This window comes from Carassius auratus, chromosome 20 (genome assembly GCF_003368295.1).
Source record: "Carassius auratus strain Wakin chromosome 20, ASM336829v1, whole genome shotgun sequence".
NCBI lineage: Eukaryota > Metazoa > Chordata > Actinopteri > Cypriniformes > Cyprinidae > Carassius > Carassius auratus.
This window is the reverse complement of record NC_039262.1, coordinates 12,581,488-12,596,276: the sequence shown is the minus strand read 5'-3', so window position 1 is coordinate 12,596,276 and position 14,789 is coordinate 12,581,488. Positions and strand designations below refer to the sequence as shown.

The window sequence follows — 14,789 nt, the reverse complement described above, 5'->3', positions numbered from 1 at the left end:
GCCATCAATGAAATAAATTACATTTTAAAATATAATAAAATATTTCACTTATTTACTACTTAAAAATCATAATAATATTTCACAATATCAATTTATTTTTATTTATTTTTTTATTAAATATTACATTTAAGCGTGGTTACAGCAGACATACTTTTTATCCACTGAGTTTAAATAAAGAATGCCATAGTCTTACAAATTACAAATTAATAATTTTATGTGTAATTTACCTATACTTATACAATACGTCTCTTATCTTCCATAAACAGCCAATCACTGTCCAATTTAGAAGACCATAAGAGCAAAGACTGGGAAACAGCCTATAAATGTATAGAGTCCACTGGTACTAACTTATCTTCTTGTAAAAGCGTCTTTCATTATGGGTGTCTAAATACACACGGCTTCAGACGCCATAGGACAAAGCCATCCTATTTGCATGAGGTTTGCCGAGGCTTCTGCAAACAGCCGATCTCTCTGAGAGATTGAAAATATGAAGCCACATCTATAGAAGGTTCTAGTAACTGCTCTGTGGGGGCAGGAGGAGATGCATACCTTGGCGTTGTCTGGTGAAATAGTAATGTTGGTGTATGTCTAGGGGAATGGGCTGTTCAGAGGCCTATATTTGGATCATTGTTCTTTGTCGTGACAGCATTAAAACCACGACCTGAATTCCAGGAGAAGAGAGGACTCAATAAACTAAGTAAACTCAGTCAGGCGGCCGTATGGAATATCACTCAGTGTGATTGGTGGACAGCAGGACATTGCACTGGTTTATCACTGTTACTGTGGAGACTTTCCCTCTGCTGTAAATCGTACAAGAACACAAAGAAGACCTTTTTAACTTGAAAAATACCTTAGATGTTTACTGACCATGATCATATTTCTTCCAAGGACTCACATTTATCACCATAGCCAAAAGTAGTTTAACTACTGTAACTAAGCTGAAGCTATGAGGGGTCATTGTCTTTTGAAACAGAAATATTAAATGATGTACAAGATTTTGAAAACAGCTGAACTACTCAATGTAGTTAATTTCATAGTGTACTAGTGTCCCGAAGTCTCAACACTGCTCAGTAAAACTGAACTAAACACAAACAGATGGTTACTATAGTCCAAGGCCTTTAGAAACAAGAGCTTAGTTGCCACTGTTAAGTTTATTGGCTACTGTTATCCAAGCTATGAAAAAGATTTTCTCAAGTTCTGACCTAAACCCAATGCTTCACTTAGATGCTGGTAACAGTAGACACCTTCAAAAATGGGCTTGTGGCACGGATGAAACTTAACTGGTTTGCTCATATTCCAGCTTCCTCACTCAGATCAAACCTTTCAACAAATCAACCACTGTTTCCCACCACATTCCATCCCTAAAGTTTCAAACAAAACAAAACACTCAATCCTTGATAGCCTTTTCCACAACCCACCCACCCCATCGTGCCCCTTTACTTGTCTCATAAATCAAGCAACCCTTTCTGAGGGACCCAATTTCTACATTTTTTGCTCTCAGACTACCCTAAATGATCTAATGAGCAGTGTGGGTTTTTGCTTCTAGACATGTGATGTTGTACGGTGGGCTCGGGCCAGTCTGGACTTTGAATCAATGCAGTCTGACCCAGCCGCACCATTTCAAAGGGCCCAAACTGCAGCCCGTAACCACCATTAACTCCGTTTGCGGTGTCTGCCACATGTGGTATTTAAACTGAGGCTGAGGGAGGGTCAGTTTGAAGTTTCAAAGTGCGGAACATTCTTTTAACGGCCAGCCAGAAGCCAATTATAGAGTCAGTCGCTTTAGATGGGGTGGCTCAAATAATCTTTCTTAATTTCCTAATTTATGTTGTTACATTAAATCCCTCTGCAATATAGTTTGATCAAGCAGAAGCAATCAAATATGCAAACTGAAATGTACTCATGTAATAATTAATTACCCTAATTTATAATGGTTGGTTATTTGGCGTCTGCTGATACTTGCAATCTTCAAATCAATACAGTTCCAGTCTCTGTTCCGTTCCACTGTTCTTTTCTGCCACTGTTCAGACCCATTCTGTTGACAAAAAAAAACATACTTGTCACCTGAATTATGATTCATGTTACACTGGGAAACTTGGGCAGCAGGGGTGTTAAGTGTGGATTTTATGCCTTCCATATGGTCAATCCCACAGAAGCATTTGTCAATTGTTGTGGTTCAGATACCATGAGGCAAGTTGGAAAATATGGATCTTTTTTTGGCATTTCTATAAACATAAAGTTAGCATACTTAATCAAAGCTTGAACCTTCAACACATGTGAGCCCACTCAACCTATAGTAGACTCTTGTGAGAAATCATAAAATATAGGTATATTTAATGAATTCTATACAATTGTACAAAAAGTACACAATTTGCTGTCATATTTGTTGATTGACCACAAGGCTTCAACTAAGCCATCATCACAGATAGGATGGGCGGAGTGGAGAGCTGATGATGTAACTAGAGGAGAAGTGAGAGATGCATGGGCGCGAGGAACGTCAGGAAAATCCCATGAGGAATGCTCCACTGAATCCCACAGGAATGTGGCCGCAAAAACCTCTGCTGCACAACAACCAAGCAAATGAGGGCATCCCTCTACCACCACCACCTCGCCGGCCAGACATAGGAAGCTCTGAACAGGAAGTGACTTAACAAACCACAACATAGGATTTCCAACTGCTTCATTTCCAGTGTTTACCCTTTCAAACAGCATTAATCCTTCTTTGATACTTGCTAAAGTCCATGTCAAAAGCCAAATATCTGTTAAATAGGAACATTTGTGTATGGGAGTGGTTAATATATATAGCTTATCACCAGCACATGACCAGCTCATGACCAGCTTAAACCAGCAACCATGCTTCAAAACATACTTAACTAGCATATGCTGGATTTTTCAACAGGGTTATTTGTGAAGTTCTGTAGACTGTAGCCATAGCAGGCCTGTTTTCCATCTTTTCAGCCCTCTGTGCAATTATCTTGATACATGATCTCTTTACATGTATATTCAAACATCCTTGTTTGTTTTTTTGGACAGGTCCAATCACTTTTCACCCATCACATTATACTAGACAAAGAGCCAGTCCAAAACAAAGACTTGGTTTGGGTAAAAACACCAGTACTGTATAGAGGCATATTTTGGTTGAACATTGGTAATCCGAGCACTCAAATTAACTGGTCTGGGGGCTGTCCAGACAGAAAGAAAATGAGATGTTGGAATTTTTTAGCGATGGAAAATTGCTTCTGGCAGCCAGAATATGGCTCTAAAGTATTCAGGCTTTGTTCACTTTTGCCTAGAGAACAATAAACAGGCTCCAAATTATGTGCAGAACACCCACCTGCCTCCTAACCCTGACCCTACACGTCTTGGAAGAAAGTGAAATGAAGTCATGTGACCACACAGCCCACTGACTTCTGTCAACAGGTTTTCATTTCCCTAATGCCGGGAGTCTTTTCCATTACATCATTAGATAGTGACCTTTGACATTTCTCAGGGACTGATACATGCATACTGTCTTAGCTGCCCAAATTTAGTCCTGTTTGCTAGTCGCATTAATACCAGTTTTAGAATCGGGTGGTCATTTACAGGCACCTTTAACCCCCAGTCATCCAGCCCATTCTTTAAACAGTTACATTTTTCACTGTTTTATGACATCACTTTTCCATAATCTTTTTTGGAGCAGTGTGCCAGCTTGAATAAACTCTTTGAGGGAGGTTACATATATGTTTCTGTTCAAAGAGCTGGCAGAAAGTTGTTTCTGAAATATTCTGTTGGTGGTAAAGTTTCAGTCCTCCTTCATCCTCCTAGGGAGGTAGCAAGCATGACATTAAAGTTTAGCAGAGCTGAAAGTATTTATCTTTGCTTCATTGAGGCAGGAATGTAGCTGCAGGCACTAAAAGAGCTTAATGCAGAGTATACGAAGGTAAGAACGCGATTCTTACACACACCTGAATTGAACCACACACAGCTATGTTTATTTAGCCACCAGACTGTGGGCACAGTCCATCCTGCAAAAAATTAGCATGGACCAACACACGCATAGCACATTGGTACTGACAGTCAATAAGATATTATGCTTATATTAACCACATAATATGTACGTTAAGAAATGTATAAACTGATTGAACATGTACTTTCATCTGATGAAGCTCAAAAAAAGTAAGACAAAACCTGATGTGGCCTCTGTTAGTTTTGACTCAAAAAGCCATGCAACAATTTCATAACCTCATCAGTTCAAGAAAAAAATAAATAAAAAAACAAAAAAACTGCTGGCCCATTCGATTCAGTCAAACTGTACTTTACCATAAAAAACTGTAAATCCTTATGTAATTTTTAGCAAATGTCTTTTAATATGTACCATAAAAAAATAAATATTTATTTCTATCATTAAACTGATGAAAAATAATAATAATGTGGAGGAGCTACAGTAGGAATTCATAAAATGTATGATTTCTATATAATATAGCAGTTGCTGTATAGACTCATACTGATTCTGCTCATATGAACACAGTAATCTGCCATTTAATATTAAATTATAAATAAATGATATGAATAATGATCAATTGTATTTTATATTTAATTGTATGTAAGTATATTAACGTTAAAAAAATATTTGTGTTATCAGCATTTTGTTGTAGAACTCCATAGCATCATGATGATCACAATCTCATCTGTAAGTGGGGTGGAGGGGGGTGGCAGCAGCTGTCAGCCCTGCTGGAATGAGAAGTCGTTGACAGACGGGGCACATTACAATCCTCAACACCGGCAACACTGTTTTTTTCTAGACTAGAGATAAAGAGTATGGACAAGAGAATGAGCGGCGGGGGGAGCGAGCCTAGAGTGAAGATTCCCATATAAGGCAAGTCTTCCTCTGAGACTGTGTGCATGTAGTAACAGTATGTCTGCTGGCAGAGGGATAACATTCCTTTACCTCCCGTTTCTTCTCTGGGAGTTTTTCATTTCCGATTCGCCGGCTGGCAAGAAGCAGTGCTCCCTTTCATAAGAGTGAGGAAAGGAGTCTGGGGATCCTTCTTCTTTTTTTTCTTTTTGCTAAAAAAAATATGCAAACGTTAAAGTCTAGCCACTTTCCTGCTGCCTTTCTGTCTGTGCTCTGTCTGCTGTCTGAAGGCGCAAAATAGAATCGCACCTGCACTGTAAAACACACAGCTGACTAAACGTTATTAGCCAGGTGAAAGCATGCAATTGCAGAAAACTTTTTGATTAAAGCAATAGGTCAGAATTCGTTTCTTAAAAAGTTACGTTCAGTTTTATAAAGTTATGTTCCATAAGAATCCAGACAGAGATCAAGTGCCACAAGAAAACTTATGTAAGATGTGCAAAAAGTGTTTTATGCAAGTCTAATATTACTAATACATCACAAAGAATTAAGAATAAATATATTCAACATCTATGTTTAGCATTTTTTGTACGTAAAAGGATAATTCACCAACAAATTTAAATTGCTCTCATTGTGTTCTAAACCTGTGTGAATTAATTTTTTTTTGTGGAAAAAAAATAAAAATACATTTTATAAGAACTGTTTTTATAATGAAAATCAGTGGGGTCCAAAACAACACAAGACGCCACTGACTTTCATTGTATAACCAAAAAAAAAAAACATATATTTACATGTCTTCTTTTAAATTTCTTAGAAAAAAATGAAGGTGAGTAAATACCGAGCAGACTTAAATAATGATGTTCATTTATAGGTAAATTGTCTTTAACTGATGCATATCGGACATTAATAAACTAACAGTGTAGTTATCTTAAACTGTCCATCACCACATAGTAATTAAGAGGACAAGACATTGAAGGGGAAGATCTAGTCTTATTATCTAAAAATAAAAATAAATAAAAAAACATGCAGACATTTATTTATAAGACAAATTGCTTAGACTACAACCAAGCAACGCAAGGTAATGCCAAGACTGTACTTTTATTTTGCTATGTGACAGCCCAGGAATGTAGGATGGCAGTGGGTGCAGGTTTAGTGGAGGGGGAGAGGGGAGTGGAGAGTGGAGGGGGGCAGGAAACTAGGAAAGAATGCCAGGAATGCCCATGTTTATCCAGCGTTCCATTGAGGTGGAGGCAGTCCACCGCAGCGCAGCGTGTATAAAGGTAGCTCAGCTGCTGCTGGAGAATCAGAACACTCCAAGTCCTCCAGAGAGAAGCAACAGTCGCTCGACACGGCTCAGCCTAAACTCCATACCGAAGCTAAACTCTAGCTTTCACTCGGCACGATCAGGAGGAACTAGAAACTACACAACGAGATCGCCTTGATCAAATCTGAAGAGAAGACTGCATTACAGCAGCAAGACGTTGTAGGATCCCAAAAGAAGATTTTTCTTTTGTAAAAGAGATTGGAAAGAAGAAGTCATCATGTTTTCTGGAATGAATCTAAGGGTGATTGCTCTGCTGTGCCTGACTTTCTGTGGATGGGTAAGTGCTTTTAATGCACTGTTATGAGAAAGAGACCACTATCCTGTTTAAATGCATCTAGAGATCCAGGCTATTAAGAATTAAATTCAGTCTTTTACCAGACTCAAACAGCTTATAAGTCATTGTTGAGCAAATGTACAACGTCTTACAAGAGCATGTGTCTTATTCCTCAGGCTGTGGCTCAGGAGTGCAGTGGACAATGTCAATGTCCTGATGTACCACCCCAGTGTTCGCCCGGTGTGAGCCTGGTGCCAGACACCTGTGGGTGCTGCCGGGTGTGTGCCAAGCAACTGGGCGAACTTTGCACAGAGCGAGATGTCTGCGACCCCCACAAAGGCCTTTACTGTGACTACGGCTCCCCAAGCAACCGTCGTATTGGGGTCTGCACAGGTAAGGGTCTTGACCATTGACATACAGACACTGAATCCACAGTTGTTGAGTTGAGTCAGAGTTGTAACCAGCTTCTATCTCTGTCCCACAGCAAGAGAAGGTGCCACTTGCGTGTTCAGTGGGATGGTGTACCGCAGCGGAGAGTCCTTCCAGAGCAGTTGTAAATACCAGTGCACGTGTCTGGACGGTGCCGTAGGGTGCGTGCCCCTCTGTGGAATGGACATCAGGCTCCCCAGCCCTGACTGCCCTATGCCCCGCAGGGTGAAGGTCCCAGGAAAGTGCTGCGAGGAGTGGGTGTGCGACTCCCCTCATCAGAAAACCTTTGTGGGATCAGCTTTGGCAGGTGAGCATTTTTTGATCTCAACTGTTCCCTGAGTCAGAATAGACAAAGTGGTTATTCAGACACAGTAATGGTTTCAAGTAAGGAATGCTGGTTTGAATGAATTCTGGTGCGATGATGTAATGATATGAACAGTAGGATGACATAATGCTGCTGGAAGGAATGTGTTAAGTAACGTCTTGTCTTGTCTTGTAGCTTACAGAGAGGAGGAGACATACGGGCCTGATCCCTCCATGATGAGAGAGAACTGCCTGGTTCAGACCACAGAATGGAGCGCATGCTCAAAAACCTGTGGATTGGGAATCTCTACCCGTGTCACCAATGACAACCGCGAGTGCCGTCTTGAGAAGCAGTCCCGCCTCTGCATGGTCCGCCCTTGCGAGTCACACCTGGAGGAGAAAATCAGGGTAAGAAGCAACTTACCTCCCTTACCAATCACAACGCAGCTCACTCTTGGTTCCATTGACGCATGATGATGACATCACAGAACGTCCTGGCTAAATTTTCATTCTTTGTCTTTACAGAAAGGGAAGAAGTGCATCCGCACCCCCCGTGTCTCCAAACCCATGAAGTTTGAGATTTCTGGCTGCACCACTACCAAGTCTTACAGGCCCAAGTTCTGCGGCGTTTGCACGGACGGTCGCTGCTGCACCCCTCACAGAACCGCCACCTTGCCCATGGAGTTCAAGTGCCCCGATGGCCAAGTCATGAAGAAGCAAATGATGTTCATCAAGACCTGCGCATGCCACTACAACTGCCCTGGGGAGAACGACATCTTTGAGTCCATGTATTACAAGAAGATGTTCGGTGACATGGCGTAAGGAGACAGCGGCAGCGACGCCAAGGAGTTCCACGCAGTGACTGTCCACTTGAATTGAACAGATATCCATCTCATATCTCAGCACAAAGTACTTGTTTGTCTTTTTATGGTTTGTTGCTTTCATTTTGAATCTTTTTGTGTGTATGTGTCTGTATCTTGTACATTGACTCTGGATTTATATGCTGTATGTGTATTCATTTGTCAAGGTGGATGTCTGAGGCTAGGGGGTTGGGATTGTAAAATGACGGGGCTCTGTTCGGACACCCCCTAAAAAACAGTACTGCACTATAGTCTGACTCTGTGACGCCCAACGTCACTGATTGGCAGATGACGCCAAGCCCCTCCCATTAACTGTGGTGGGCAGATTCAGATTCTGAGAGCGAAAATAGTAAGAAACAGAAGGCAGCTTTTAACCCCAGAAGCTTATCGCCTCGCCAAGCCGAAAGAATGAGACAGAGAGTAACTGATGTGCTCTTATGTTTTAGTTGATTTTGTCAGCTCAGAGTTTGATTAAGCTGAAACTGAGACATGAAGTTTGGCCAAGATCTATGAAGGTTAATATAGCACTGAGTGTTTGATTTCGACTGTCTGGCCCCTCCTGATGGGAGAGCGTCAGTACCCCTGTCAAAAAGACTGGATGAATTGTAGCTTCATTCTTTTTTTATTACTGTATCTATTTTTTGAAAGCTGTAAATAATGTACATATTTTGTACAGCTTAAGTTAATTTAAATTCAAAGCATTTGATGTCTGTCTTATTTTCTTGCTTCACCATGTTTAATAATAGCTTCATGTACTGACTTGACTGTTCTTCTTACAGTTTGTCCAATGTTTTATTGAGAAGTGTGACCAAAAAGTTACATGTTTTCACTTTTGTAGTTTGAAATAAAATATTCTATTTTTTATATAAGCATTGTCATCTTTTGAGTAATTTTCACCCTGATATAACAGAGTTTCTTTTAATGGTAACTGTTCATCTGACGTGAACACCACCATGTTTTCATAAAAGCCTATCATTTTCACACTTACTTCAATACCATTTTTTACATCTCCATTGCAAACAACTAAGATGCATAGTGTGCTGTCCCTCAAGACTACACACAGGGTCCTGACATATGAATATATCCACTGTACATACATAGATAATGCATAAAACAGTGACTAATGTATAGAGACTCACATTCCATCTGGCAGGCGTTACAGGAGCTAACCCTTCTGAACTCCACACCAACAATCTAACCTGCAACCTGCTTTCTTACTGCACTGGTCACAGTACTTTACATATATGTATGTTGTTCAAGCTATTACACTGTAAACCGTCTAACGTTTTTACTGTACAATAGACAGTAAACTATTTCTATAAAAAATTATTATTGCACTAATGACAGTGCATAGAATACATTGTTTAACAATACTTTTGTACATTCAACCAGCTGTATTTATTACCACTGTTCTTATGTTGCTGCTGTTCTTAATGTACATACTTCATTGGATTCCTATTTATATTCTGTACATAAGATACATAATACTGTATATAGCATCTCCACTGTACATTCTGTAAATCATAGCTTCACTTACTCTGCACTTTTATGTAAGTTAAACACTACATTCTGGCACTTCTGGTTAGACACGAACTCTATTTCATTAGCTCTGTACTTGTACTCTGCATAATGACAATGAAGTTTAATCTAATCTAATCTAATATGCACAGCTATTATAAACATAAACTGATATGTTCTACCATTCAAAAGTTTGGGTCAGTAAGATTTTTTAGAGTTTGAAACAAATCTCTTATGCTCAATATGCTCATTTATTTGAGTAAAATACAGTGGGAAAAAAATTATACTGTGAAATATTATTATGATTTTAAACAATTATTTTAATGTATTTTTAGTTGGATTTTCAGCAGCTACCCACATTATCCTTCAGAGATCAATGTAATATGCTGATTTGGTGCTTGACGTTTACATTTATGCATTTAACAGACGCTTTTATCCAAAGCGACTTACAGTGCAATCAGGATATTAATTTTACCCGTATGTAAACACATTGAGTAACATTTATTATTATTATCAAAACTGAAAACAGTGCTGCTTAATATGGATGGATGGATGGATGGATAGATAGATATTTTGTGGAAATATCAAAAGAACGTCATTTGCAGAGTGCAAAGTGCAAAAGAAACACGATACAAGGGACAAGGTAAACATTCAGTCAAGTTTACAGTTAGTGAACAGGTGATGATAAATGGTTTTAAGAAAGGACAAGAAAAAAATTGTGGCGCCACTGTTTAAGAGGCTGTAACTGTGTTACAGAGGAGCTGAGCTCTTTTAATGAGACGGTCTAATGAAGACTGTTAAAGAATATAACATGTGAAATATATTTAATAATAGAAATAATAAATATAAAAACTTACCTAATTGCTTGTTTTTCGAAAAAAAATTCCAAATGAATTTGGCACCCCACAGTCACATTTACTCTATCCGTTGGATTTGCAAACAAACCATTGTAATGAAATGTAAAATTAGCGCCATCTAGTGCATTGACTGTAGTAGTAAAATATTTGTGTCCTTATACTGTATTTCAATACAACTTTCACAATACTTTATGGACTGTAGTTCATTATCATATAGGCCTACTAAAGACGTTAAGTGCTCAGTCTTTTTGTTAATGGCTTAAATCTTTTTAGGAGTTTTGGTAATAGTAAATTGTAGGGGGGGGAATCTATATCTCTGAGGTATGTCTTAGTAAGATTATATTTAAAAGCTTATTTTAAAGTTCAAAGATATGCAGTTTTATTTGTTAAAATTTTATGTTGGGGCAGGGGGCATAATGATAAAGAGATGTACAAATAATCTACATTTAGAGGCCATGTAAATTTGCATATCAAATATGACACAGCAGACTTCATAGGGTTAATAAAACTTAATCTTTATCTGTAAACTTGCCTTACAATACATGTCATTTTATGTCATGATGTAAACTTCTACTGTATTTCTTACTACATTTGTACAATGTGTTTCATTCAATCTATTAATCAAGCTTTAACAGTTAACATTATTGTTCTGTGTATTTATTGTTTTGTTTACCCTGCATGTGTATGTTTGCCTGTGTTCCATTTTTGTATTAGTTGTTATGGTTTCTGATTAGTATGTACCTGTTTCCTTTCCTGTTGATTAACTAGATTGTTTATTTAAGCCCTTAGTTCTCTTTCTTCTAGGTTGGGTCTTGTTTAAAGTAATGTGTAGTTCAATTCAATTCAATTCAAGTTTATTTGTATAGCGCTTTTTACAATACGAATCGTTACAAAGCAACTTTACAGAAAATTATGTTTCTACAATATTTAGTAATAGCTTATGGTGGTGACTGTCAGTTTGTGCACGTTTGACAGGATTTTTAGAAAAAATGAATACAAGACGTAGTCAGCTAGACGATGGACATTATTAATATTATTAATTAATAATTGTTATATGATGCAGTCACATTTGTGGCAATATTTGTGTTGAGGGTCAGCATAGTGTATAATAGTGTATTGCTTTGTTTCCTGTGTTTATTAAAAATGCTTTTTTTGGATTAATACACAGAAACATTACACAACCAAGCCAAGTCATCATTTTTGTTTTGTATTTTTATTTATTTAATCATGAAACTTGCTCAATCAGAGTGTTCCTTTCTATAATTGTTAGAGCCATGGGACAAATTAAAAGGAATGGTCCCATAGTGTCCCTCTTCAGGAAGTTCGAATGGCACTGGTAAAAAGAAGAAAAAATCACAAATGAGACTCTACAGTATGGACTCAGCTATCATTTAAATTTTCTTTATATTGAACTACATTTAATGAAACGTTAAGGATTAAATGTGGAAACTGGACCTATGTAGACTTCAGGTAAGTATGAATGTACTGTATACATAAAATGATTTTTTTTTTTAAATCTCCATTAAACCAAATCAGTCTCATTATACATGTCACTTTGAAAAGTCTATGAATGGCGGCAAAACTGGCGTATTTAAGAATAGAGTGAAAGCAGCACTACACACGACATGGAAACAGTGGTACAGCCTGTGTTTATCGTAGCAGGGCAACATACAGTATCATAGGAATTCTGTGAGCGGTGGAAGAGGTTAGAAGAAATCTCAAGCATTAATTCTGATCATGGCTTGTCCTCATAACAAAGACAATTTAACGTTCATCGCAGAAGTCGCACTGTAGGACTGTGCACCAAATCTTTTGACACTGCCAGAATTACCAAAACTGCCATAACGGCCATTAATCAGCTCTGAGGAATCTTTTAGGATTTGTGAAATTTGTCTCAGACAGCCAAATCATGGCCAGAATCGTACAGTGCCATTCCTTTGCTATGATAAACGGCAGTTACACTGCTTTTTTTGTTTAAGTGTGTAGTGCTCTTCTTAAAATTCACCTGAATTGCTGCCAGTCATGGACTTTTCATGATAGCCATTCAGTCCGCATGCAATGCAACTCAAGTCACTGAATGTGTATGGGCTGATATGGTCAAGTTTTCTTGCATGTACCAATTTTTAACACCTCTTGAATGTAGTGTGACATATAATGACAATTAAGATCCCACAGTGTGACATGTTCATCATGTTCGTACAGCCTGACAATCAACAATCGTAAAGGACACTTATAAATCGTGCAGTGTGCACATGGCTTAAGGCAGTGGTTTTCAATCCTTTTTTCTGGGGACCCATGCTCAGCAGATTTTGTAGCCTATGTCTCCTTATTGAACCTGATTCAGATCATAAGCTGATTAGGCAAGTGTGTCAACTAAGGGAGACAAACAAAATGTGCAGAGCAGTTGTCCCCAGGACCAGGATTGAAAACCGCTGCTCTAAAATGTGTCTTTTGGGGCTTTTGTACCTTGTAAGTTTAAGAAACTTTTTTTCTGACAGAACAGTGAAATTATCAATAAACATACCTTCTCTATAATGGTCATCTTGGTGCTACATTAACATAGCCTATAAGCAGGATGGTGAAATCTCCTCTAAAATCAGCATTCTTGGGATTAAAGTGATCAAATGGTAACTTTGAATTATCATAGAGAATCCATCGATCAAATAAGTTTAACCCCACAATCATATGAGTAGGGAGGGATGTCCTCGTCATCAGCAAAAACTGAAGTTCAAATGCCCTAAAAGAAAAGACATTAAAAAAATTCAGTGGAGATGTTATGCAAATCTTAAATTTTTCTTTGCTAGTTTGCTCATTAGCAGCTAGAGCTGACCGTACAGTGTGAAAACAGAAAAACAGCTTGACCAAGAAACACTAGGTTACAAAATCTGATATGGCAGATGTTGTGATGCTCTAAAATAGGTTTGAGAACCACTGTAAGATAATTTGTAGCCTTTACCTGTGGTAATCATCATCAATGTATAGGGGTGGCGCTGTATCCATTGCCTGATTTATTTCCACTAGAACAAGCAAAGGATGCAGATCACTGATACCCAGGGCATGCACATTGCCAAGACGTTCAAATGTGCTGGTTAGAGAAAAGAATAAAGTTAAATGACGTGGCTCATGTTGGCTCACTTTTAAGGTTTGGTAATGTAAATTCCACAGTGTGTTCTTATACTGTACACTTTTACATGATGAAAATTCCAGAAATATTGATTTTATTTCAAAGGTGATTAGTTCAGAAAGTGAAAAAAATAGGAAATGCAATTACCTCAGTTTGTTGTTGCTCACTATAAGTTCATCAAACATGTGTAAATGATCCTTTGGGTTACTCCAAGCATCTGTTACATACTTGTTTTCAGTATATTCGGTCACAGTGCCATTACACCAATATAACCAAGATGCTTTGGCCTCATTATACATTCTAGCTCTTAAAAAGACCATAGGTGCCCTCAGTTTTTCAAAAGAGTTAAATAGAGATGCAATATGGATATTTTGAGTACAGCAAATATATATGGCCATCAGAAATGAATCAGGAACACATGTGTTAATGAACTTGATTGGGCCAAACTGACCATCATCTTTCAAATAGATGGAGTAGATATTGGGCCAACATTCAAGCCTATGGGAAAAAAAGTAAAAATTTAGCAAAAGTAATGAGATAATAATTGATAGAAAGAATGTTTTACCATAAATTTACAACTCTGACCTTGAAAAAATCTTCTCGGCTGTTAGAAAAAAAGCATATGTTCATATTTAATATAGAAATTAATTTACATTATTTAATCCTAATAGCATACTTATTTGATGTGGCTGGTGTCATTTCATACCTTTTCTTAAGAGTTCGTGGTATTCTTTTTCTATCCAGGAATATAAATCAAATCTATTTGAAAAAAGTAAACACAGTGTTTACACTTTTTGAAGGAATCAAATAAAAGTCTTTTAGTGGAATGAAAAATGAGTGAATGTCAGTGAATCTTCATCTTTATCCACTTAAGAAGTAAAAAGATGGTTCAATTTTATGTTAAAAATGAAAGTCTCTTCATTTGTTTTGACTACGGAAAACTGCTCTCCGTTCACTGAGCATGCTGAATGCACATATTTTTAGCTTGCCCTAAGCAATACATTATATAATCTTTCCAATAATACACCTGATGAAGGATCTACTGTAATCATCTATTCTTACTTTGACTTTTTAGGTAATGTTTATACTTACCTTAACATCTTCAAATCAATGCCACAGAGCGTTTTGTTTGACGTGGTCAAGTGAGCTGCTCCGGAAGTACATCCTCGGTTAAGTCACATGACAGGTATGACTCAAACATGTACCACATACCGTTTATATCACAACGAGCCAATACAAGTTTGATTTTCATAATCTATTCTCTGT

General features: G+C 37.9%; 2 protein-coding genes across 3 annotated transcripts; one reads left to right on the top strand and one right to left on the bottom strand.

Annotated features, from left to right (window-relative positions):
* Window positions 1-6,129: 6,129 nt before the first annotated feature.
* Window positions 6,130-8,888, top strand: LOC113120982 (connective tissue growth factor-like). Its single transcript, XM_026291157.1, has 5 exons — window positions 6,130-6,435; window positions 6,609-6,825; window positions 6,917-7,168; window positions 7,361-7,572; window positions 7,690-8,888. The coding sequence occupies exons 1-5, from the start codon at window positions 6,376-6,378 to the stop codon at window positions 7,984-7,986; spliced, it is 1,038 nt and encodes a 345-aa protein (XP_026146942.1). The 5' UTR covers window positions 6,130-6,375; the 3' UTR covers window positions 7,987-8,888.
* A 2,719-nt stretch (window positions 8,889-11,607) lies between these two features.
* LOC113037835 (uncharacterized) lies at window positions 11,608-14,665 on the bottom strand. 2 transcript variants are annotated; one of them, XM_026195180.1, is made up of 8 exons: window positions 14,616-14,665; window positions 14,230-14,282; window positions 14,109-14,127; window positions 13,975-14,021; window positions 13,671-13,740; window positions 13,356-13,484; window positions 12,924-13,136; window positions 11,608-11,732 (listed from the first exon to the last, which is right to left on the bottom strand). In XM_026195180.1, the coding sequence occupies exons 1-7, from the start codon at window positions 14,621-14,623 to the stop codon at window positions 12,938-12,940; spliced, it is 525 nt and encodes a 174-aa protein (XP_026050965.1). In that variant the 5' UTR covers window positions 14,624-14,665; the 3' UTR covers window positions 11,608-11,732; window positions 12,924-12,937. The 2 variants fall into 2 exon arrangements, with proteins under 2 accessions (XP_026050965.1, XP_026050964.1); XM_026195179.1 differs by having other exon boundaries at window positions 13,671-14,021.
* Window positions 14,666-14,789: the final 124 nt, after the last annotated feature.

Excerpts from the sequence above, each read along its gene's own strand:
- LOC113120982 (XM_026291157.1), top strand. The coding sequence starts at position 6,376 with ATGTTTTCTGGAATGAATCTAAGGGTGATTGCTCTGCTGTGCCTGACT. Across the intron at positions 6,826-6,916 it reads TCGTATTGGGGTCTGCACAG|CAAGAGAAGGTGCCACTTGC; the intron begins GTAAGGGTCTTG and ends TCTGTCCCACAG. Across the intron at positions 7,573-7,689 it reads ACCTGGAGGAGAAAATCAGG|AAAGGGAAGAAGTGCATCCG; the intron begins GTAAGAAGCAAC and ends TTGTCTTTACAG.
- LOC113037835 (XM_026195179.1), bottom strand. Across the intron at positions 13,485-13,670 it reads GTGAGCAACAACAAACTGAG|CACATTTGAACGTCTTGGCA; the intron begins GTAATTGCATTT and ends TTCTCTAACCAG. Across the intron at positions 13,137-13,355 it reads ATTGATGATGATTACCACAG|GGCATTTGAACTTCAGTTTT; the intron begins GTAAAGGCTACA and ends CTTTTCTTTTAG.